Source organism: Exophiala spinifera (assembly GCF_000836115.1).
Source record: "Exophiala spinifera strain CBS 89968 unplaced genomic scaffold supercont1.5, whole genome shotgun sequence".
Classification (NCBI taxonomy): domain Eukaryota; kingdom Fungi; phylum Ascomycota; class Eurotiomycetes; order Chaetothyriales; family Herpotrichiellaceae; genus Exophiala; species Exophiala spinifera.
In genome coordinates this window covers 1,614,533-1,638,211 of record NW_015622517.1, presented here as the reverse complement: position 1 = coordinate 1,638,211, position 23,679 = coordinate 1,614,533, and the positions used below count along the sequence as shown (strand labels likewise).

The 23,679-nt window shown below is 52.9% G+C and overlaps 11 protein-coding genes across 11 annotated transcripts; 6 read left to right on the top strand and 5 right to left on the bottom strand.

Moving 5' to 3' along the window:
* Nucleotides 1–661: 661 nt before the first annotated feature.
* Nucleotides 662–1,332, top strand: PV08_07140 (uncharacterized protein; the record flags this gene model as incomplete). Its single annotated transcript, XM_016381472.1, has 3 exons — nt 662–999; nt 1,048–1,127; nt 1,184–1,332. 3 exons carry the CDS (start codon nt 662–664, stop codon nt 1,330–1,332), a joined length of 567 nt encoding a protein of 188 aa, XP_016234574.1.
* A 621-nt stretch (nt 1,333–1,953) lies between these two features.
* On the top strand, nt 1,954–2,287 carry PV08_07139 (uncharacterized protein; the record flags this gene model as incomplete). Its single annotated transcript, XM_016381471.1, has 2 exons — nt 1,954–2,133; nt 2,192–2,287. The coding sequence occupies 2 exons, from the start codon at nt 1,954–1,956 to the stop codon at nt 2,285–2,287; spliced, it is 276 nt and encodes a 91-aa protein (XP_016234573.1).
* Nucleotides 2,288–3,126: 839 nt separating this feature from the next.
* On the top strand, nt 3,127–4,749 carry PV08_07138 (uncharacterized protein; the record flags this gene model as incomplete). The annotated part of the gene is made up of 2 exons (XM_016381470.1): nt 3,127–4,023; nt 4,081–4,749. 2 exons carry the CDS (start codon nt 3,127–3,129, stop codon nt 4,747–4,749), a joined length of 1,566 nt encoding a protein of 521 aa, XP_016234572.1.
* A 999-nt stretch (nt 4,750–5,748) lies between these two features.
* Nucleotides 5,749–7,569, top strand: PV08_07137 (uncharacterized protein; the record flags this gene model as incomplete). The annotated part of the gene is made up of 1 exon (XM_016381469.1): nt 5,749–7,569. The coding sequence occupies one exon, from the start codon at nt 5,749–5,751 to the stop codon at nt 7,567–7,569; it is 1,821 nt and encodes a 606-aa protein (XP_016234571.1).
* A 1,767-nt stretch (nt 7,570–9,336) lies between these two features.
* On the bottom strand, nt 9,337–11,007 carry PV08_07136 (uncharacterized protein; the record flags this gene model as incomplete). Its single annotated transcript, XM_016381468.1, has 4 exons — nt 9,337–10,137; nt 10,297–10,425; nt 10,510–10,591; nt 10,787–11,007. 4 exons carry the CDS (start codon nt 11,005–11,007, stop codon nt 9,337–9,339), a joined length of 1,233 nt encoding a protein of 410 aa, XP_016234570.1.
* A 1,097-nt stretch (nt 11,008–12,104) lies between these two features.
* Nucleotides 12,105–13,553, bottom strand: PV08_07135 (uncharacterized protein; the record flags this gene model as incomplete). Its single annotated transcript, XM_016381467.1, has 3 exons — nt 12,105–12,327; nt 12,383–13,140; nt 13,203–13,553. The coding sequence occupies 3 exons, from the start codon at nt 13,551–13,553 to the stop codon at nt 12,105–12,107; spliced, it is 1,332 nt and encodes a 443-aa protein (XP_016234569.1).
* A 970-nt stretch (nt 13,554–14,523) lies between these two features.
* PV08_07134 (uncharacterized protein) lies at nt 14,524–15,324 on the bottom strand (the record flags this gene model as incomplete). Its single annotated transcript, XM_016381466.1, has 1 exon — nt 14,524–15,324. One exon carries the CDS (start codon nt 15,322–15,324, stop codon nt 14,524–14,526), a length of 801 nt encoding a protein of 266 aa, XP_016234568.1.
* Nucleotides 15,325–16,511: 1,187 nt separating this feature from the next.
* PV08_07133 (uncharacterized protein) lies at nt 16,512–17,669 on the bottom strand (the record flags this gene model as incomplete). Its single annotated transcript, XM_016381465.1, has 1 exon — nt 16,512–17,669. One exon carries the CDS (start codon nt 17,667–17,669, stop codon nt 16,512–16,514), a length of 1,158 nt encoding a protein of 385 aa, XP_016234567.1.
* A 366-nt stretch (nt 17,670–18,035) lies between these two features.
* On the top strand, nt 18,036–18,335 carry PV08_07132 (uncharacterized protein; the record flags this gene model as incomplete). Its single annotated transcript, XM_016381464.1, has 1 exon — nt 18,036–18,335. The coding sequence occupies one exon, from the start codon at nt 18,036–18,038 to the stop codon at nt 18,333–18,335; it is 300 nt and encodes a 99-aa protein (XP_016234566.1).
* A 383-nt stretch (nt 18,336–18,718) lies between these two features.
* PV08_07131 (uncharacterized protein) lies at nt 18,719–19,966 on the bottom strand (the record flags this gene model as incomplete). The annotated part of the gene is made up of 3 exons (XM_016381463.1): nt 18,719–19,503; nt 19,586–19,849; nt 19,912–19,966. 3 exons carry the CDS (start codon nt 19,964–19,966, stop codon nt 18,719–18,721), a joined length of 1,104 nt encoding a protein of 367 aa, XP_016234565.1.
* A 1,327-nt stretch (nt 19,967–21,293) lies between these two features.
* PV08_07130 (glutamate-cysteine ligase) lies at nt 21,294–23,584 on the top strand (the record flags this gene model as incomplete). Its single annotated transcript, XM_016381462.1, has 5 exons — nt 21,294–21,304; nt 21,356–21,428; nt 21,487–21,552; nt 21,605–21,750; nt 21,802–23,584. 5 exons carry the CDS (start codon nt 21,294–21,296, stop codon nt 23,582–23,584), a joined length of 2,079 nt encoding a protein of 692 aa, XP_016234564.1.
* Between the last annotated feature and the right edge of the window lie 95 nt (nt 23,585–23,679).

Here is a 23,679-nt window from a genome sequence, read left to right as displayed (position 1 = left end):
AGACTGCGCGACGCGCTCTGAGCGACTGTAGTCGTCCAATCCGGAGAGCAAAACCAACAAAAGAGACAACAATGATCTCGTTATACTTCCGGGCAGCTCTGAAAAAAGATACCCCAGGGTAATGTACAGATTGATTGCTGTCCAATGGCGACATGGGATATCGTGCAGTCCGCTACGTGAAACGCCAAATGTGTCGTGTATCTTGTAGCACGAACACCAGAAAACTTCGCTAAATTCCAATCCTTCAGATTCGGAAAGGACATCACTGACGGTAACGAAACTGAGTCCGAAATGCATGGCAGTCATGCAAAGACTGTTGCCAGAAGAATACATTGCCCATCACTCACACTCCGTCCGCGTCGTCTCCAGATAGACGGCCAATGAGACACATGTTCAAGATTCGAATACTGGCCTTGAGAAGCTATAAGTTTGTCCCGTTTCCATGTTGAGATCCGGAATGCATCCACGGTCCCTCTACCTCCCTGGAAGTACTGCTTCTTTCATTTCTCATTCGGCACGCAGGTCGTGCATTGTCTGTCGTGATTTAGTCGAAGCTTGAGCTGTACATTCCCTGGATTTGTTGCTCCATAACTATTTACTTGAACAGGACTTCAAGGAGCCACAACTCTAAACACTCTCCAGCATACCGAGCCCAACACTCATGCATTTCGCCCTCTCTCAGATCGTCACTCTCACACTACCACCGCTTTTGGTCCTCGCCCAGAGGCATCATGGCGGAGGAGATGGCGGCGGCGCTAATCGAACCGGAGGTGACTTTCGAGGAGGTAATGCTGGTGGCAGCGCAGTTGCAACAACATTCGTCACCATGACCTTCACCTCGACCATTACCGCAGCTACGTCGACAGAAACTGTGTCCGCTGGCGGAAATGGGGTCGCCACAGTCGATGGCGCATCGTGCCCTACCTTCAATATCACTGCAAACATCAAGGCCAACGACGGGACTGCCAACTGCGTAGGGGACAATGGAGCGCTCATTCCGTAGGCCAAACGAAATGATATGGCTTGCGCTTATTAACTTCCACACAGGTGCGACTGCCCGCCGAGCTTGAACATCTTCACCCCATTCCTGGCCACGGTGGTACAAGCTGGCTCGGCATTTCCAGCCGGTGAGTCCCTCACTGCCTATCTGTATATCGAGTCGACATGCTCACCTCTATCACAGGCAATTCAATAGCAGACCAGCTCACCCGGTTAGACACATGTACCGTGGCGTTGCAGAACTTCAGAGGAGGCCTTGGAAGTGGTAATGGCTGTCCTATTGTAGCTACAAAGTGGAAAGAGCTCCGGACAATGTTGCAGTCGGGAGGATAAGGAGAGGTGGCGGTCGGTTGCATGTAATGTTAGACCTGTTGAAGGCAACGGTGAGGAACTGGGAGCTGCTCTAACTCAGACATTCTTGGACCAATTTGCATACTAGGTCCACGGAATAACAAGAGTGAGGGAGTAGCTCACGCTGGAAAGTTCGCTGTGTGTTCATTTTCCTGGCGTTCTGCGGATCTTTAGACTTGATACCTGGCTCTCTCGTAATGCCTTTTGGTCTCACTGCTGGCAAAAGCATCCGGGGGTGCAGGTTACACAGAGATCGCACTTGGCAACAAGGGTATCTTGCAGCCGAATGTTGCCTTCCTGGGAGACAAGGTGGGATCATGTCCAGCGTTAGACAGCTTCCATCATCTCGTCGAGACTTCAACAATGGATGGCGACGGGACTGATTGAGCCCGAAGGTTCCTAGAGGACGCTGCTTTGTTACGGCGACCAGAGCGAGCGTCTGGCTTTAAAAGCGGCAGCTAAGCATGTGGGCGCTTCTGGACACCACTGAGGGCGGTCTATGGCTATGCCCTTGATTGCGACTATGTAGTTATCAACCCGGCGTTGGTGGTAGGAGAGCCAACTACTCGTACGCCGGAGCATACCCTCGCACGCCCCTCTGCCATGTCCACGACCGAGACAGTCGAGACCAAGTTCCTCGAGCCAGAAGAGTTCCGACGCATGCATGGCGGAGGAAACCCTAGACAGCGAACACCGCGCGACCAATTGCAGAGACGAGAGCGAGCAGAGATGATTCTGAACCATTATCAATTGCTCTGGAAATATGCGGATGCAAATGACAAAGTCAGTGCGATTTCCAACATTGCTATGCAGCCATTCACTTGATTAACCAGTAGCACAGTCGGTACCACAGACCCGTTCGTACTTTCACAAGGTGGCTTTGGGCCTCAAAACAGAGCCAATCATCGAGAATTGGCTTCACGATGATGATGAATGACTGATGGTTCACTGGGAGGCTCACTAGGTGCTCACTCCCAGATTGCATTTCTCGTTGATTATCGGTACTGCCGAGTCCTTCATACCGGCATGAGATTACGGTGGGCTTGGTAACACGGGCTACTCGGTGCACAAAACTATGCGGCGCTTTCAGAATCGATCAACGCGTCAATATATGTAAATTCTGATCCTGATGAGCTCAAGATCATATGATTGAGTTACGTGATATCTTCACCGACATGCTGCTCCTCCAGCCTGGGTCATTGAGCCGGGGGCGACAGTCCGCCTTGACAGCCCGACGGCGTTGGTGCCGCCTCCGTAAAGTCAATCCCCGACTCAACTCCGTCCAAGCATCGCGTCCCCGGTTAATCGGTGCTTCGTTATCGAAAACTCCATCGTCCACGATGTGATTGGGCTTTTGTTGACACTCAGGACACATGTTGGGCAAAATTTGCATGGAGACGTGTTTGTCGGTCTCAGGCCACAGCTCTCTGTCCGCGGAGGACGTGGGCGATTGTTGACCTCCATGGCGACGTTATCATCGCCTCCGGCTCCTCCATCTGGGGAGATTGTGGATTAAAGTTGCATCCGGCAACAGACCCCGATCCACCACCACACGCCGAGTCGAGTCATGAAGAATACCCCCTGGGGTGGCTAAAGCTGTGACCAGAAGCTGGATAAATACATATATGAGTGCTGCGCAGATGTGCCAGGCCTGGGGTGTTCCTACTTGACTTGCTCCAGAGATCCGCCTCCTGCTCTTCCGCATTTAATCCCGTTCCCTCTCCAGACAAAAACGGCCCGGTCAAGTTTTGTCGACAACGCCCCGTGGCAACCAAAATGGGTAATCAACCTGATTTTCCAGACCACGTCTCGAGAACCATGTCCAACGATGACCTGGACAAACCCCAAGCCGTGAATGTCGAGCTACAGCAAGAGGCCCCGGACTACATCAAGTCCCTCAGCCCAGAGGAACGAGCCGCCAAAGAGAAGGCACTTGTCCGCAAGATCGACCTTCGTCTCATCCCTACCATCGTCATCATCTACATCATGAACTACCTGGACAGAAATAATATTGCTGCCGCCCGACTCGCCGGCCTCGAGGATGATCTCAAGCTCCATGGCACGCAATACCAGACCGCCGTGTCAATCCTGTTTGTGGGTTATCTCTTGATGCAGGTTCCGTCCAATCTTTTCATGAACAAATTCGGAAAACCATCCATCTATCTATCCACAGCAATGGTCGTCTGGGGTGCGATATCGATGGCCACCGCCGGGGTACAGAACTTTGGAGGTCTTATCGCTGTTCGATTCTTCCTCGGTTTCGTCGAGGCGGTGTACTTCCCTGGCTGCGTGTTCTTCCTCAGCTCTTGGTATACTCGTAAAGAGTTGGGGTTCCGAACTGCGATGCTCTACTCGGGATCTCTCTTATCGGGAGCGTTTTCCGGGTTGATTGCGGCTGGCATTACAGATGGAATGGATGGCCTCCATGGTTTAAGAGCTTGGAGATGGCTGTTTATCGTCGAGGGAGGCATCACTATCGGGATTGCCATTGGTGCATATTTCATCCTACCAGACTTCCCAAGTACGACGGCTTGGTTGACCCAAGAAGAGAAGACTTTGGCCATTTGGAGACTGCAGGAAGACATTGGAGAAGCAGATCGTGCAGAAGATGGTCAGGACTCGTTGCTCTATGGAGCCAAGTTGGCATTCAAAGACCTTAAGATGTGGATTTTGGTAAGCATGAAATCAGACGCAGATCTGGGCCGGTCCTGGTGCTAACAAGTTTGTCAGATGGTGATCCTCTTCTGCATCGTCTTTTCCGGCTCCGTCACAAATTTCTTCCCGAGTGTCGTAGAGACGTTGGGCTACTCCAGGATCAACTCACTGCTTCTGACATGCCCACCCTATGTCCTGGGTGTTATTACCGCTTTCATCAACGCATGGCACGCTGACCGGACTGGAGAACGCTACTTTCACATTACCACACCGCTCTATTTTGCCATCCTAGCTTTTATCTTGGCGGCAGCCACCACCGCTACAGCTCCGAGATATGTCGCCATGATGCTGATGATCCCTGGCGTCTACACGGGCTACGTTGTCTGTCTAGGCTGGATCTCCAACACCCTCCCTCGCCCGGCTCCGAAACGAGCCGCAGCCATTGCAGCGATCAATGCCGTTTCGAACACCAGCAGCATCTTCGCTAGCTACATGTTTCCCTCCTCAGCTGCTCCGCGATACGTTGTAGCAATGTCGGTATGCTGTGCAATGGCTGGGACGGCGATCATTTTTGCCACTATCCTTCGCTTCATCTTGGTCAGGCTGAACCAGAAGCTCGACCGCGGGGAGTTTGTCGAAGGGGCCATCAATGCACCTGCAGGCGAGAGAAGGACGAGTCTGATTACAGCTGGTGGAGCTGTCCCAAGTGAGGCTGCCACTAAAGGTTTCAGATTCCTGGTGTAGGCGCCACGAGGGCCCAACAAAATGAGGACGCCCGATCGTGGATGCAATCCCCACGAATAGACAACGGGAAGCCTGTACTTTCTCCGATAGATGAAGCAATCGATAAAGTAGAGATAGAGAATATAGATATCATGCACCCCGAGAATGGGCACTGCTCGTGGACTTCAGCAGTTGGGTTGTTCTCGCAACTTAATCGTAACCAATGTGTGCCGAATATACGAAGTACGACGAGGGCTATCTGGATTCTGGCCAGTGTATAACATAACTCTTACACGAGTGGGAGTTTGAGCTGATCCAATATTACCAGACTCACTTGCTCAAGCGTCGGTGGCGTTGCTGACTGAGGCTGCATTGCATCTGCAATTCTCTGGTACCGGACAGGATTTCTTCCCTGTCACTGGTATGAAGTAGTCACTGGCAGCCCTTGCGTCGCCCAGAGCCGCTACGGGGATATACCTGGGCAGCCCAACCACAGAGTAAGAGGCGGGGTAGAGAGCGGCCCACTGACTAGCGGATGGTGTGTAGACACCAGAGGCGATCGATTCACGCCGGAGCTGCAGGCCGTGATGCGGCCTGGCACGCCAACAATCAAAAAGACACCATGGTCCAGGTTCGCCCTGCTGCTGATTGGAGAACCAAAGTCAATGAGGACGACAAGGGATAAAATGGCAGATGCAGTCGAACACTCGAAGGGCCCCCAGACAGCACGCAACTTCTCTAACCTCGCCCTTCTGCCAAAAAAATCCTGCATAAAATTTCACCGTCAACCATCACTACTACACCAGAAAGTCTTCTCTGAACGCACAACCTCGGCCTCTCCGCGCAAGACGGAGACGGAGACAGACTGCTTTTGTCCTTGTCATTGATTCAGCCTAACCATCTTGTCACCGCTCCAAGCTGGGAGCGCTTTCTCATCCCTGTGGTTCAGCCTGATCCTTGCCACCTTATCTTCTTCCCCGCCAACCCGAATCTATCGAGCAGAACAAATCATCCCTCATCATGAGCGACATCAACGAGCTCCCCAACTTGCTGATGCCTGTGTCTGCCAGGAGGAAGCGTTCGGCCTCGCCGCACCCTGGGACCGTAGGGCGGCCGATGAAACGCACAGCGGAACTGAGACCTACGCCCAGAGAACGTGCGCACAGGGTTCAACTCGTCCACGGGCATGCCGAATTGCACATGGTCGCCGAACGACGCAGGGCCGGGTTGTCTGCACTTGAGTCAATGCCTCCTGAGATCATCCAAGACATCTTTTTCAAGTGCATGGAAGTCAACATGCCACGAGCCTCCCGTTACTTGGGCGCTGTGTTGGCACATGAACGCATCTTTCGATCCACCATCCTCATGGCATATTTCGACGACGACCTGGAAAGTCCCATCGTATATGAACACTTCAAGCCAGCGGTGTACTTTCCCCTCAGCCTGGAGCACAAGATCCGTCTCCAGCGGCAGATTTTGGCGTGTAAATGGTTCTCGCTCAAGCTTCTATGGAAATCCCTCCCCGAGCTCGTCCACCTGAATGTTGTCCAGGCCCGAGCACGCGAGCTCAGAGACCAGAAGGCGTTGGGCCTTTCGGATGACGCAATTGCGCACCCGTACTATCAGAACACAAGACAGTCTCTCTTGGGAACCGTCCCAGCTGAGGACGACGAAGAGGCGTTGATGGCACACTATCGAGCCCCAGTCAACTTTCTCCATATGCCAGAGGAGGGGTGTTCTCACTGTGAACAACACCACCACCATTATCACTACCCGGTACAAGAGGAAAAAGACGAGGAGGAAGAAGAGGAAGAGGAAGAAGGGGAAGAAGGGCCTGAACTGGAAGTTCAGCCCGAGCCCAATGATGCTGACTCGGAATCTGCCTCCGATATTTCAGACGATGACGCCCTGGAACAGGCCTGGCCTCCCAACCCCCGGATCTGTGTGTGGAGATGCTGGGCCGACCAGCAGGGCAGACTACACAAGGAGATGGAACGAGGGATCAGCGTCTTAGCTGTGCGCGCTCTACCAGACTGCGTTATCGACGTGCCACGATGGACAGCAGAGCGGATCGACCTCCTCAAGTTTCTTCGCCAAGGTATGAGATATCTGCACCACGATCAAGTTCTAGAGATCTCCGCCGAGGCCCTTTTCCGAGGATTAAGGACTGCACTGAGACAACGCAATGAAGACGCCACACTAGTCTTGCTGGAGCTGCACTACGCTACCATGAGAGCTCATCTAGCACCACCCCAGATTCCGGAACGGGAACCGATTTCAGAGGAACCGCGCTTTGACAACCTCGTCGGCCCTTTTGTGCATCCTCTGCCGCAGGCTTTGATTCTCGACGCTGTTCCAGCAGAGAATAGCAGGCGCGAATTTAACCCCATGACCCTGCGACTGTTGTCGTACATGCTCTGCGAGGGGGTCGACTCGCTAGAGCCCAGGAATCCTCGTCTGTCGCGTTGGGCCATCAATGCCAGCAGCAGACTTGACAATCCAAACAAAGTCAAGATGATGGGCCTCTGGGTCATGGGCCAGATGTTCCGAACCGCTCGTTACATGCTCAGGGACGGAGAACCGCTCTTCGTCAATGGGAAGCCGACGTACGATGAGGACCACGCCACGCCTTGGCCGTGGGAGGGTATGACTTTTACCCAAAAACTCCGTTACGACACTGATGGTGAAGTGCCCATGTTGCCCACCGCTCCCGACGGTAGACCTTGTGGCGGTACCCGAGTTCCTCTGGAATGGGATCATGACCCTAACGAGGACTTCATACAAGACGATTCCAAGGATGATGTGGACATCTTTCCCATTTCCCGTTATCGCGCTTGCTGACGACTTCACCCTAAATCGGAATGAAGATTATGTCCCAAAAAGGAAAAGAGAGCTTTATAAACATACAAGGACGACCGGGGAGTATTCGTCGCTGTTCTCGTCTCACAGCATACTGGACGATACACGTAGCGGGCTTGATGGCGGTGGGTCAAGTCAGTCGGGGTGCCTGTCGACGCGACGCGACTTGGCTTATCGCCACCACCGCCTCGCCGTCTCGATTGACTCATCGTCTATCCTTCTTCATACTTCAGATCCTGTTGCAGTTGTATCTACAACAAGAAGACCATCTCCAACGCTCATCAAGGCCAGCGCAGGATATGTCACGATGTCACGACGTCACGAAAATAACGATCAAGGTTAGGCTTAGGACGAGAAAGGAACAAAACCAGCATGAAGCAGAAGAAGAATCAAGGAGTAAATGCGGAAAAGCAGGACTGAACGAAAATGCAAATGACGACTGTTATGGCAAACTGTTTACGAGATTACCCACTTGTTTTCGTAGGTTGTGTTGCCTTTTATTTTTCCCTTTTTTCTTGTTTCTCTTTGCGTTGCTCTTCGGGTCTTTGGAGTCAAATGGCGCGTCAATGGTTGATTGGCGGTGGTAGTGACGATGTCCTCGGTGTGAGGGCCTGAGGGGGAGTTGGTGGTGACAGTGGACGATTGCTCTCCGAGGCTGAGAGGGGTACGGACCAAGAAGGTAGATGGCCTCGTGGTCGGTGGGCTAGTTGGTTGGTGTGTGGGTGGGTTGTTTCTGCCGTTACCTCGATATCGCAGAGTCCAAAACATGATGCAACCCAAAACGAGTCTCGTTCGTACCGTTCTTTGACCATGTGCAAAGTCTATGACTGTAGAGTACATCACACCCGCTCTTCCGTGACGAGTTGGCGCGGTCTCAAAAAGACGGGGAAAAAAGGATAGAAATGGGTTCTTTTAGTTATTAATCCTTCTCACATTCAAATCTTTATGGCGCCGCCGTCGGCGTCGATAATCACCGTTCACTCTGAGTGGACGACGACGACGACGACGACGACGACAAGGCAGACGAAGACGAAAAACGAGGCAAGACGGAAAAAAGTGTACTCGTTGAGATGACGCACATATCATTTCGCTGCGAAGACTACCTGACCCGTCCATCCACGCTGGAACTTTTTTCGTCGGACGTGCAAACTAATGTACAACGTTGATTGCAACCGCGGATGAATACCAGATCTCTCCCGTCAACACAGTACTCTCGATTCCTTCATCAAGACAAGAAAGATGGAGAGCCACACTCGCAGTGCATGTATGTTTTGACCTGGTAACAACCAGTTCCAGTTTGAACATACGTCCCACTCCCTGAAAACTCATCCGGCTCCTTGAAAGGTAGATTCGAATGTTTCGTTTTCGGGGTTCTTTCTTTTCTCCCCCCTTGTTGCCCACTCCTTGTGGTGAGCACCGTACGTGTACAGAGAGACACCCGAGATGGGCCCAGAATCGGTCGGCTCGAGGAGTAATAGATCGCATATCAGTCAAAGAGCAGTAGCAGTGGTAACAAATTAGTGGCGCCAGTCGATCGACGCTTAAATTCTTAATGTACAAAAGGCCGAGGATAGTGGGGGCCGAAAAAGGAGGTACTTTTGCTTTTCCCGCGCCGTGTGTGCCGTGAGGACTCAAAGTTGTCAGTTGCTTCGTGTTTCAGTGTGCCTTTGTTGTTGTTGTTGTTGTTGTTGTTGTAGAATTCTTCCCCGATTCTCTCTTCCTCAGCATGTCCAGGGCGAACTCTCACACTCACGGCTGATTGTACAGGTCGATGATGCTTCTCTCTTCCCGTTCTCTATCCGGATCCAAGATGAATCTGACTGTGCCTTCACGGCCTCTCTCTCCCATTCGTTGCCTGATGGCCGCTCCCGTTGGTGTTGTGCTCGCTCCTGCAGGAAGCGGTCCACTCGTGGGCGCCGTACTTATGCTGCTGGCGTTCGTGCTGGGGCTAGCGACGTCCTTTGGACTTACGTTCTTGCTCGACCCACGGCTTCGATTGTGAGGGTAGTCTCCATTTGCAGTCGCTCCGTTCGAGGTATTGGCACTGCCGCGGTTCTGCGTTCCTCCTTCGAACCACGCCGTGTATCGCGGGATGGCCTTCTCCTCGCACTCCAAGTTAAGAGGGATTCTGACTTCAAGGAAAATCTCCACGGGAAAATCCGGTCCAACCGCCGTCGAGGTACGGTGGTGTGTGTACAGCTCTAACAAATCAAGCAATGTTTCCATGACCTCGCCACGACCGATCTTGAACGATGGGTAGTCGTCGCCACGCCAGATCGCACGGTGTTCGATGCCGTGCAGGCGTCCCGCGAGTTCGAGGCATGAAAAGGCCAACGTGGCATTGGTTTGCTTAAGAGGAGCAAACGTGCGGTAGAGGTCAAGTGATATGCTATAAGCGGTGCGTACGACGGGAGATGATTTGTCGAACTCGTACATTTTTGCGAGCTTGACCATCAATGGCTGAGGATGTGAACTGCGGAAATCGAATCCCGATGCTTCGAGCATAAGTCTTTCGAGGCCGATTATGGTTCGCGATTGGTGTTCGAAGGCCTATCAAGATACACAGAATTAATGTCAAGTCCTGAGTCTGGGTTAAAGTACCAGTCTTGCATATGACATGCTTTGGCATTTAGGCTCAACCAAAAGGTGGAGGAGGCAGAAGGGTCGTTTAATGAATGAAAACCAGAGACTGGAGTGGGATACACATACCGGATTGTCAGGAGATAGGTGTTCTTGACGCGGGACTTTGGAGTTGTGAGCGGCACAGAGAATATCGCGCGACTTCTTGAGGGTATCTTCGATTTTGCAGGCTGTGAAAAGTGCTGCGGCAGCGGCATCCTGAGGTGTGGTCGACACAGTCAGCCATTTGGGTTCATCAAAACGCGACCAAACACCCCAGAAGGCGAGAAAGACCCAACATACCACGAAGCTGTATTCTCCATCGGAGTGCTGAAGGCGGAATTTATGGAAGTAAACGACTGCTGTGTTGAATGTCTTGACTGGACTAGAAGAATCGTTAGTCTGACCTCTTCTTCGGGGCAATTTGTTTTTGGCCTCGGATCTCTTTCGCAGTCATAGGCATCGGGTGGAAAGCCCGCCTAGATGGAACCTGCCGTATGAATCGCCTCGAGATTGGTTTGATGGCAAAAGACTTGTCGTCATTCGTGGAAGAGAAAAGGAATAAAGGATGCAAACTCACAGTTTCAAAGCTCTTCGGACATTGTCAATCCACAACACTCCAGCAAGTCTGATACTGTCTTCTCTGGCCTGGCTGACTCCAGTGTCGTGCAGAGCCTTCTGGATCTGTTGTTCAAAGACATAGGCTTTGGCAACCTGGACATGGTTGGACATGGGGCCACCACCACCACCGCTGGACCGCGAGGGTCTAGAGGAGTGGTGGTCACCGTTGCTGGGACGCATTTGTACGCCGTGCTCTTGTGATTGACCTGAATGTGAGGGCCTATCACATCCGTGGCCACGTTGACAAGAGCAGCTCCGCCTCCAGGGATAATGCTGGTGGTCAAAGTTGGAACAAAGGTCGACTGTGTTGGTATTGGTATTGGTGCTTGTGGTTACTGGAGACGTATCGGAGTCGGTGTCAGTGTCATGACTGTAGATACCGGCCTCATTATCCTGCAATGGCGTTGTCAACGAACTGGTACTAGCCGTCGTCCTTTCAGTCCCAGTCGTACTCGTGGGCGCATGGCGTGTTGAATGGAAGCACAAGGCGAAGTTCGGAGATGCGCTTGGCATGGCCGTGCCTGCCGTCAACCTGAGCCTTAAAGTGTCGAGTCACGTGTCGGACTCACTGTCCTGTGAGCTCGGGTGAACTTCGGAATATTTTCTGCTCAGTGGGTGGACTGGGCAGCATGAAGCAATCACACTGAATACACCACAAGCTCGGATGAAATTTGAGGGTAATGCGGATCGAGTAAAATTCAAGCAAGACAGCGAGAGACGAATTGTTCCTATAGGCTTTGCGCCGGGCAGAAATGCAGGCTTGGCGAGCAGACACATGTACGTGTGGCTAGAGGTAGATACCTAAGATAGTAGTATCTAGGTGACTGCTTCAATTTGACTACAACGTACAACGCCTTCTAGAGTCACGATGCCGCTTTGCAAATTGCGCCGAGAACGACTACCAATGTAAGTACATAGAGGTATCATGTAGCTTTTTGCTCCGTAGCAACCTCATCAATAACAGCAAGATCGTGGTATTCTCCATGCAAACCAGACCGCCCATCTAAATTCCTGTCACAGCATTGCCAGGCAGGCAGTACACCAGTATCGAGACCACGCCGGGAACAGCCCTTTCGTAGTGGACTCGGATTTCGAAGTGGCTCAATGAGCACCGTCAGAAGTCAGTCGACGTATGCTGAGCGATTCGACCCATCGGTGAAAGCAGCAAGCATTTGAAAGAAGTTAGTAGAACGAACTTCCTCCTGGACACTCCTATACTCCCAATGCTTCACACCGATGATACAGGATTGTATCAAGACGCAGGAGCAGAGACTTCTTCAGACTTTGAGGTCAACTTTCTTTGACTCTGGTCCGGCCTCGCCGTCTTCTTCTCTGGCGCGCTTCTTGCCCGTAGACTCCTCAGCACTACCATTCTGTTGCTCAGCTGATTTTCCCTGCTCCTTCTTCGTCTCTTCCTCGACGGCTGCTCGGGCCTTGGCCAGTGCATCATCGCGACCAGAGTCCTTGGGCCCAGCAGAAGACTTGACGGTGGGTATTCCCCTGCGTACAGGTCAGTATTGCGTGCCCAGGCACACCGACGTGCATTTTTACTTACTTCTCATCTGTCTTGTTCTCATACGACCGACCACCTCTGTTTCCACGATCACCACGTCTCTTATCATCCCGGAAACCACGCTTCTTGTCCTCGTCTCTGCGAGTTCTCCAGTCTCGGGTATCTTCTTCGTCTCTCTTTCTCTTGTGATCTCGGCCATTGCGGTCATCTCTTCTGCCTGAACGAAACTTGGACTGGTTCGGTACGATCTTGCCGGATTTGATGTCCTCCGCCTTCTTCGCGGTGTACTCTCGCTTACTCATGATCTGAAGTTCGTTGCCCTTGTACTGCGGCTTGGGATCCAAGGCGAGGAATGCTTTGGCCAACTCTTCTGTCTTGAACTCGACAAAAACACTTCCCTTGAACAGCTTGTCATTGGCACGTCGCAGACGGACTGCGTTTACGGGACCATAGGGCTCGAAAAAAGCTTCAATATCGAATTGTGTACTCGCAACTTCGTCTCCAAAGCCTTTGACATAGACGCTGCGTGGCGTGGCAGCATTTTCTTGTACGGTGATTCTGTTCGGATCGTCCCAGTCCTCTGGCAGATCCTTTCGTCGAACGCGAGTCTCATTGTCGGTCAACTCTACAAACGTGGAATCCCGTAGAGCTTCTAAGACAGCTTCAAAGGGCTGGAAGCGTTGCATACGTCTGAATTTGTGGATCGTTATCAGATCGACGGACTGATTCTCGCTGTCTTTGATCGAGTTGCGGATAAATGTATCGGTGAGCAGATTCGAGTCGGAGAAGTAGAACTCAACCTAGGGAGGGAAAAGTTAGCATGTACCGCACGGCTGAGGCTGTGTTGATGCTGTAGACATACCTGCTTCCGAATAGCAACAGGGTCATTGGTCACTTCTTGAGAGGTCGGGTCGAATTTGCTATTGTTACGGTTGTTGCGGGAGCCATATCCTCCTCTGCGATCGCCCCGGCCGCCTCGACCACCACGTGAGTTATGTGCCCGGTCGTCGCGGTGTTCGCGATCTTTACCACCCGTCTCTTTCTTGTCTGAAGCATCGGTCTCAGCCTTGTCGACGGTTGCAGTTTCACCAAGTTCTTGCTTCTGCTCGGCGTCGCCCTGCAGTTCTGCTAGGAGCTTCTTGGCGTCTTCAGCGGCCGCAGCATTGTGATCAACAGGAGTTTGTAGAGCATCGGTCACCGTCTCTTCCGCCATGGTGTACTCTGGTAGTTGGTGGTAGTGATGCGGGGAGAAATAAGTCGACTGAGTGATAGAGGGAGGCAGTCACAGTTTCGGGTGGTGGAAAGATCAGCTCTGTCCCAGAGGGGTCGACTCTGATCCTTGCAAAGCCCGAAGAATGAACGTGGGACAAGGTATCGCTGTGCCGGTGAGAGAAAGTGTGCTCAACGCTGTTATGGAGGATGTAGGTCCTCTTTCTTTGGAAGCCGCAGTCCAAAATTTTTGGACTGCAATAGACTTTGTCTCTTAAGTTTTGCGGGGCAGCGGCTTGGCGCATCAGCAGGGACTCGTATCCGCTGGTAAGCTGGCCTACAATTCATGATTACCTGACACTACCTCCACCTCCTATCTAGATGTCGGCCTCTGACATGGGTGTCCAGTGTATGATACGAGGGCATACACTGCTCACTGCAAGTACTCTTACTTTCCTAGCCTGCGCAAATGGTCTGACGGCAGAGTGCCCAGTATTCGCACTAATAACCGTGCGACAACGAAGTGGGTGGCTCTCTTGTGGCCGCCGGTAAGTCCAACGAAGCTCTCCTCTCCCAACCAAATTAGCAGGCTGCTGCAGGCAGCGGGTAGGGTACATGAAGTATCAGTAAACCCCCGGTGTGGAGGGTAGTGTCGCCCCATGGGTGAGGATCTTGTTGGACCAACGTCGCTGTTCTGTTTCACCAAGGGCCAGCGATTCAGCGCAAAGGACCACACGCGAGATGTACACTAACAAGGTCACAGTCGGGTCTGATTTATAGCAGAACTAAAGATCCATACAAGACACCTCTGAGACCGGTCAAGAGGTTGTCGAATCGGGGTATCCGGAAAAAATATGGTAGCTGAAAGCTGTACTGGTAACAGGAAATAAAAATACCGCCACCCAGAAATAATATCGCGAGAACGTAACGTCGTGTGTTCGTATAGCCCATCGAGTCCGTCATCAACCGTCAAGTCATTCATAACTTCTGCGCCGTCTGCCATCGCCGTGACTTGACCGTTCTCGGTCCTGGTCACGGCCACGATTTCTAAACTTCTTCTCCCATCTCTCTTGTTCTCGGTCCAGCTTCTCTTCTCGCAACTTGCGATGCTTGCCATAGTCCTTGCCACCTACCCATCCAGCCAAGGCTCCTCCTATCGTGCCCAGACCTGGGAATATGAGGTCGCCAATCAAGCCGCCACCGGCCGCACCGAGGAAGGCATCTGCATTTGTGGATCGTGAATTGTCTGATACCCGCCTCGGTCGGCTCTTGTGCGTGCGCCGCTGGTATTCTGGGTCAGATGAATACCCTCCACGGTCGCGTATGTCGCTAGCCGAGTGACTGGGACGAGGATGTTGGTGAGACGGTGGTGGATAGTAGGTTTGTTGATGTTGGTATTCTGGCGGTACGTAATGATTATGTGGATATGGAGAGAAATGCTGTGCTGGATGGACTTGGTAATTTGGTCGGTGCATGTCTGTGGCGTAGGGCAGAGGCTGGGAAGACGGCTTGGGTCGCTCGCCAGGTGCAAGCGTCGGCGCAAAGTGTACGGAATGTTGAAAATTCTGTCCATTGTTCACAGGTTGATATGGCGGAGGAGGGTACTGCGCCGGTTGTGGTTGGACATGTGGGTTTGGGCGACCCTGTGGCATGGACTCTCGTCCGAATGCTGGCTGAGAAGAGCTCGATCTTCGTGGCCCAGGCGGAGCATTTAAGCTGTTGTGTTGTTCAAACGGCGGTCTCGCGTCTGACTGGAAAAAGTCAGCCGCGGCCATTAGGAGTATCTATGAGATCCGAAGTGATGTAGACAAAGGTATCTGGCAGGGTGGGAAATTGATAAGTCCAGATGACATGGGCCAGGCGGGCTTTTAACAGGAAAGGAGGCCACATGTCCGGAAGTAGAGCCCGCAAGGCGTAGCTGAGTGCAAGAGATTGAGTGCCTGGCAAGGCTAATCGTCCGGCAGCTGTCGTCCGGGTTGCGAAGGATGATGGTGATGGGCGAGTCACAAGTTGAAGTCATGCCCCCAGTCGGGCAACCAAGCTGTGGGGGACGATTCGAAACGAACCCAAGGGCTGGCGAGGCCAGGCCCCTGTACACTGATCTAGCAGGCATCCAGGGATCTTCTGTCACGGACACGATTGGCGGGGGCAGTGCGAACCATTCCGTGGCGCATGGTCAGACCGTCGTCGGGAGACTTTTGTCGATCATAAAGTTCCCCAATCTCATTCGAAGGGTCGCCGTTTTCAGCCTGCGGAACGCCCGAAGAAGTCGTCAGTCGGCCTCCTGCTCTTCCCTCCCCGTTCAAGAATCGCCAAGAGGATCGACTTCAGCTATAGCACGAAAAGTGTGTCATCGCTGCTCCGGGTGGCGGAGAGGGCGAGGAGGACGGCACGACGTGAGAACATAATAGACGGAGGAAGAGGAATGTGCCGAGCCCCAGCGACGTCATGCTCCGCCCTGCCATGCAGTCACGTGTGTAGCGGACCATTGGCCGACACCGACGAACCCATCACAGCGACCAAAGTTCCCGAGAGCAGATGATCTTGAATAATTTGTTCCATGATGATTTCTAGACTGTACAAGGACCCCAAACATTCGAAAGATGAGGATCCCCGCGAAGAGTCTAAATGTACCTAGTCAGGCATCCAGCTACTCGGGGAAGGCACACAGCAGCAGTCCCGGATGGCCGGCCCCCATGGGCTCAGACGAAGGATTTGCCGCTTTCCCGTCAACGCCAATAGCTCGGACTCTGTGTACGAGAGGATGATAGTACTATACATGCTCGGCGTCGATGACTCAACGCCCATCTGCCTTTCCTGAGTTAGCGTCCTCAGTTTCCCGCAACTCCTGGTAATTACAGTGCTTGTGACAAGGACTCCACGCCCATCGAGGCATAGTCGGTAAAAGTACACCACATTGGTCCATGTTGGTACTCGTATTTGCAACAAGGTCGCAGTCGACTCAATTGGCGATTTCGCCTGCATCAATCAAAACCGGGGTCCATGCTTTAGCTCCAGGTTCTTCCATCTCGCTAGGCAACCGAACTTCTGTCGGACTGTAGAGATACCAGCCTTTCATTGCTGCAACTGCTGCACGTGTTCGAGCTTCGATGAGGCTGGCACCGGCCCCTTCTCCAAGCTTCTCACTGCCGGAATATATGCCGACAACAAAGACCGGGGTTCGACTCTTGCGACCGGTTTCACTGAGGATCTTGGCCACGGGGGCCTGGAAGCCTTCTCGGGCACACAGTCGGCTCAAATCCCTAGTAGGATTCTTGAACTGGAAAAGGCTGGCCATGTTGACTTGCCGAGAAGCAATGTGGTCATTGTAAAACTGTTTCGCGGCCGCTCTTCCAGCATGTAGGTATACCGCGCCAAACACCGCCCGAACAAAGTTTGTCGAGGCTCTTTCGAGGGTGACGCCTTTCTGCGTGACTTCTTGGGAGGCCGGGCGCTCTCCAAACTGATCGTCATAGACTGTTCTCGAGTTCATTGTCCGCCGAAACTTCTCGCCGTCTTGATAAGCCTCAATTACTTGCAGTGATGGTCGTTGGGGTTTAGGTTCAGGAGGTAATCGTTTGAATTGAAGTAACCCTGGGTCAACTTCACCACCAGGTTCTGCCGCAGACTCGACGCCCCATTCTCTAGCCAGAGAAGACAGGGTCGCCGGACCATGATAGGCGTACATGGCCGCGAAGACCACTGCCATTGGTAATCTCGGGTACTGAGCCAAAATATTCTCTGAGGTATAGTATCCGAGTAAATCATTGCCGAGCACAGCAAAAGGTTTATTATTGAATCTTATTGAAGGATCGGCCGAATCATCCACAAGGGTTCTCGCCAGAGTCTCGAGGGGAAGCCGTGTAGGAAGTGCAAGCCGGGCATGTAGTGCCGCGAGTTTTGCGGAGGTCTTCGCAGCTGTGACCGGAGGCGAAGGGAGTTTGACGAGGACATCTTCGGAGAATATAGGGGCCCCTTCGAGGTAATCCCCGGGCCCTGAGATGTCAGTGACCGTCGTTTGACATCGTCGAAAATGGCAAATGTGAGAATGGAGAGGTTCGGGTCTCGTCCGGGGTGAAAGTACACTACCGCTCCATCGCAGGAGCCGCAGCCTCTTCATTAGAGCTATATGAGCTCGATGGTAGAGGGAATGGTGTGCTTCGTTTGACCAGACCGTTCGAAAGGGCCGCGAAACACAAACAAATGGCAGATGGATGCAAGACCTTTCAGTAGGACTTTCCGTATGGCAACACGAGACCGCGCGAGAAAATCTGCGGGAGCGGGAAGCTGCGTCCCATCGCTCCTGCCAAGATTTGATGTCACGTGCAAGCTCGCAGCCGAGCGACCAATGACTGAGCAGCAATACAGACTGCGTGAACTGCGACACCACGAACCTCTGAGCACCTTCATCTCAAGGGCCCTGCTTCGCCAACCTGACCACAACCTCCTACCTACAATCATACCCTGAACTTCGACACCCGCAAACATGGGTGGCGGCGGCAAAGTACCATATCCGAAGCACGTCTGGTCACCCGCTGGTGGTTGGTACGCGCAACCTCACAACTGGAAGTCGAACACTGTAATCTTCGGCGCCGCCATTGCAGCGGTTGTATTTGTTGCCTTTAGTGCATCAGCAAACAGGGAACACAGGAATAAGATGCCAGAGAAGACCGGCTTCTTTCCCAGCAGAAAGTATGTGCATGTGTCATTCCAGACGATAGCTTGGATCAGGCGGATGAAATACCAGTTCTTCGATCAGCCTGGCCATGTTTTGAACCGAGACTGACTGTGTTTCAAGTTGGAGCAAGCAGATAATCGAGCACGACAAAGCGACATAAAGGGCGGCTTCGACGAACAGAATGACTTTTACCAATAAGATATACCAACTTCGGAGGACCCAGAAAACATTTGTACATACGCGATCCTGTTCTATCGAGCGATGTTGAATCAGGACGAGGGAAAGACCGGGTTCAACGTGAATAAAACGAGTTCTAAGGCGAGATTACCTGCAGGGCTCGACAGTTATGTTAGGTTACCGGAGTCCACTTCGCCGTGAGCGATCAAGTTAGAAAACACAAGCCTCACCAGAGTCAACTGGAGAAGAGCCATTGATGACATGCTCAAAATCAAAGAAATCTACCAAACACCAGTTTAACGACAAGATTTCTTTCAGGGCTCTGTTGGTTTCCAGTGTTTAAGCTGGTCAACTATATATGATTTCTCGCGTGCAAGATAAGACATGAATCGATCTTGGTATGTATCACCGTTCCAAGAATCCTGTTGCACATCTGTGAGAACAGGCATCCCGACCTGCTCGATCGCATAACCAGCTGCTACTGTGGCATGCAGGAGAGCAAGGAGCATCCGCCCCGTCCGAGAATCTTCGACGTGTACAGCCTCGACCAGAGGCTGCTCTGAAGGGAGGACCCGGCCCGTCAGAGCAACGGCCAGGGCACCCAAGAATGTGTTTCCGCCACCCGTAGGATCTACCACAAATTCTGCGTTTTGATGAGAAGCCTTCAAATGTAGCGCTCGCGAGCCGTGATATGTAGTGCAGCCCTGTGCTCCTTCGCGGATCACAAGCAGGGCATCCGATGACTTCTCTCTGTTTAGCCCCAAGAGCTTCTCCACCATCGTCTTTCTCGAGCCTTGTTCAGAACTGCCCGTGAACAAAGCCGCAAACTCTTCTGCGTTAGGACTGATGACGTCGACATGTTCAACTGCGTGTAGGACTTTCTCAAGCTCACTCGGAGTACACTGATCCGGCACTGGCTCCCAGACAAACACCGGTCTCGGCTCGGTGGGAGCAATCTTCAGTCGACGGGCCAGAACGCCTTTCACGATCGACATGCACCGCTCAGGTGAACACACCATGTGGAAAGACTCTGCCAGAGACTGTTCATCAGACAGGGAGTCTTGGTCAAGTCGTAATTTTGGTGTCAAATACTTGAAGGCTTCGTCAAGTGGTGAGCGATGATCAGCTTCAACTGCGGCTTAAAAAGGGAACAAGGGAACGAATACTCCCTGTGCACATACCCCGGAATTCATTCGGTCCGTACCCATTCCACGCAGTGGTGCTCAATCGGCCCAGGTCTAACCTGAATGTGCAGCTCGTCTGCCACGTTTCGATCAAAGCACGGAATTCAGGCGGGAAATCTGACCCCATGTCCACTATCCAGGACACGGCATGAGAATTTGCTCTTCCTGCGGCAAGCCTGGCTCCCAGAGCTGCGTATGTACCTGCCCCACCGAGTATCTTCTGCGCCGGCGCTCGACTAGTATTCAAGTACTCGATCTGGTCTACGAGAAAGTCAGGTCTGTATGCTGATGACTATGGCATCTCTCTAAGGATGGTGTCATACCGATGATAAACATGCCAAAGGTACAGAAGGCTATGCGCTCCTGCATTGTTGCCATGGTGTAGATCTATGAGCACTCAAGTTGATCGTACGAGCCACCTGGTCTCAATCCTTCACCAATAGACAGGATGTATCAAGTCAAGGATATGGGATCGTTCTTTGAAAGGTTGGGAGCCTCACAAGACTTTCAGCCTGACATGTGACTGGGCCCGGCAGACTTTCCCCACGAGTATAAAGCTATGGAGGGCTGCTATATCTTCCCTCCGTCCCTGGCTCCTGCTACTCCTCCATATCCTGATCAGCGAGCAATCCTCAGGTGGTCCTTTTCACATAGCCTAGTTGACATTTTGCATGATTGAACTTGGTGGGTGCAAAATCGTTGAGGCAGACGAAGTGAGGTCAGGTAGGGCCCGTGGACGGAGGCGGTACAGGCACTCTGGTCGAGTCCTCCAAGAATAATCAAAGCCAGAAAGCCAGGTCTGAGAGGAACTGAAAAGACTAATAAATGCCAAACCTCATTATCCTTGCGAGATGCATACACGCCACATAACGTAGCAACTTGTCTGGCTTCAATTGGTTTGGTGTTTGAACCGGCTTTTCCCCCCACGTCTCGATGATCTCAGCATGCAGGCGAGAGATGGTGTGAATGAGGTCCTGTACCTAGCCACTCCCTTGCCGTGGGAGACAGCAGCAACGGGTTCGAGTCTGGGAGACGTTGGATGCAGCAACTCTGAAAGGCCTCAGCCCCGGCGACAGATCTATGTATGTACCTCATTACAACGCTCGGTTGGCATGGGCTCGGCGATGTCCGGACATGGTACAACAAGTCGACAGGGCGCACGAGGCTGGATGACTAATTCACCAATTCTCCCGCGTACTTCGTGTCGCTCGCTTTGTCCCGCATAAACGTTTGTCTTCCCTCGAACCGCATTCGAAGAAAGATTTTCTTAGACCTTGGACGTCCCACGCCAGTCATTCAGCTGTTTACTTGTTGATCTCGACACTCACTCGGACTACTTCCATCTGCTCAATTCGGGTCCTGCCCCTCTTTATCCGCAATTCGTCTACATCTAGCACTTTGCTGCCATCTGAAGCACGACAAATTTTCCGGAGAAACGTCACCGTAGGGCAGAATTTCCACGGCCCATTATCAGCTCCATTACATCAGGACAAGACTCGGCAGTCTCAGAATTCCTTGTCCGTGGAACAAGCCGACATGAGCATGCCATGCTAAGCGTGGGCATACACTGTCATCTCGCGAATTCGTGTGCTGCCCGCATCCAGGCCAACTCTGCGTCTAATGGTGTCGCTTCCCACGCCCGCATAATTCCGGTCGTTCATCACGATTTCTTTCACGCCAACGGCATCAGTAATTTTCTTCGACCATGGGTCTTTTGTATGTTCAGAAACAGTTCTTATATCTTCATGCCTCCTGACAAGGGCACAGACAGTTAGGGACGCCCTTGGACTGGCCTGGAGCCAAGAAGGCAGCAAATCAAGTCCGGGAGTGGGGCATCGAGGTATGGGTCAAGCTGGGAGGAGACGGCACTTGACGGTATCTTACTTACGTCTGACTAGCAACTACTCACGATATGGCGAAAAGCCAAAGGCAAGGAACGAGATGCCCTTCTCTGGGGCGACGAGGTATACTTTCTCGGATGCACTGAAGATCTCCTCGTCCCTAACTATGCTCCAGATCGAATATCTCGTCGTAGCAATGGATGATGAACACAAAAAGGTCCGGCTCTCACTGTGCCAGGCCGATGTACTGGAAGCTCTCGCAAAGGACCAAGAATTGGCTCGGCAGGACACGATGGTACCTGATATCCAGGAAGGGAACATGTAAGTCGAACAGCTAGCAGGCCCCATCAATCACCACTAACGACAGTTCAGTAAAAGCGGCACCTTGCCAACATTCCACCCTGAGTTCGGCCGCTTCATGCTCGAAGCAACGCCAGGCAAACCCTGGGGGATTGGCTTCAAAGATCTCCTCGATGTCGAATCAGATATGCGTAACCGCCGAGTCATCGCCAAACAACACATGGACCCCGACCAGTACCCTATCACCCTAACCACATTTCCCCGTCTCGGAACAAAAGACGACTTCATAACTCCATACTACCCACCCTCTGGACCGGCGTTACGCTCACAATTCGTCCCGGACGAGATCGCAAACCCGCACATCCGTTTCCCTACACTAGCAGCTAACATCCGCTCGCGACGGGGCCGCAAGGTGGAACTCAACGTTCCTGTCTTCAAAGACAAGAAGACGCCGTCCCCTTTCCACGATCCCACCGTGGACTACGACCTTCACAACTGGCCAGAAGATGACGACGTGCGCAACGGAGCCGCGAAGCCGGACTGCGTCTACATGGACGCAATGGCCTTTGGTATGGGCAGTTGCTGTCTCCAAATTACATTCCAGGCCAAGAACATCCGCGAAGGACGGAAGCTGTACGACCAACTTTCGCCGTTGGGCCCTGTCCTTCTTGCGCTTACGGCCGCGACACCCATATACAAAGGATTCCTCGTGGATACGGATGTGCGCTGGAACCAAATCTCTCGCGCCGTCGACGACCGCACGCCCGAAGAACTGGGGGAGAAACCCCTGCACGATTCGCGGTGGCGCATCCCGAAATCCCGTTACGCCAGCAACAGCACCTACATCGCGCAAGACCCTCGATTGCGCAGTGAGTACATGGACCCGAACCTGATTGTGGATGAACGGCTCAAGGAGAAGCTGGTGGCCGGTGGCATGGACGATCTGCTCGCGACGCACTTTGCCCATCTCTTCATCCGTGACCCTCTGGTGGTGTTCTCCGAAGACCTCCAGTCGCTCGATCCCGAGGGCAGCAACCACTTTGAGAACATCCAATCGACGAACTGGCAGCACATGCGCTTCAAGCCGCCACCCCCAGATGCCGACATAGGCTGGCGTGTCGAGTTCCGCAGCATGGAGATCCAAGTCACCGATTTCGAGAACGCGGCGTTCAGCATCTTCATCGTGCTCGTGACGCGGGCAATTCTCAGCTTTGACCTGAACTTCTACATCCCAATTCCCCGAACGACGGAGAACATGGAGACGGCGCACGCACGGGACGCGGTGATGAAGGAAAAGCTCTGGTTCCGCAAAGACCCTTTCCCCCGACGCAGTCCGCGCGCGAGTCCGTTGCTCAACGGCGCCGATGCTGCCGGGGTCAATGGCGAAGCGAAGCCCAAAAACCTTGGCCCTGTGGAAGACGAGTACAGGCTCATGACCATCGACGAGATCATCAACGGGACGCACTCGTCATCCGCCGCTGTCGACCTGGGCGCGGGCGGCGGCGACGGCGGCGACGGCGGCGACTACTTCCCCGGCCTCATCCCGCTGGTCGAATCGTACCTCGACAGTGTCAACATTGACGTCAGCACCCGCTGCGAGCTCGCTCGATATCTGGACTTGATCCGCAAGAGGGCCGACGGCACATTGTGGACTGGCGCCAAGTGGCTGCGTGAATTCGTCCGGAGCCACCCGGACTACAAGTTTGACAGTGAAGTCAGCGAAAGAATCACCTATGATCTGTTCAAGGCGGTTGAGGAGGTGGGCAAGAGCGAGGGAAAGAGCGGAGCCGTCGGATGGGAGATGTTGACTGCAAAAGAGCGGGTACAGGGCTTGGATGACCCCTGCCGGTCTTGACGCACCGAGTACGAGGTCAGAAGAGCTTTCTTGAATACGAGCGTTATGGGAGCGCGATAGAGACATACAGTGACGAGAGAGTGACTGCTTAGATA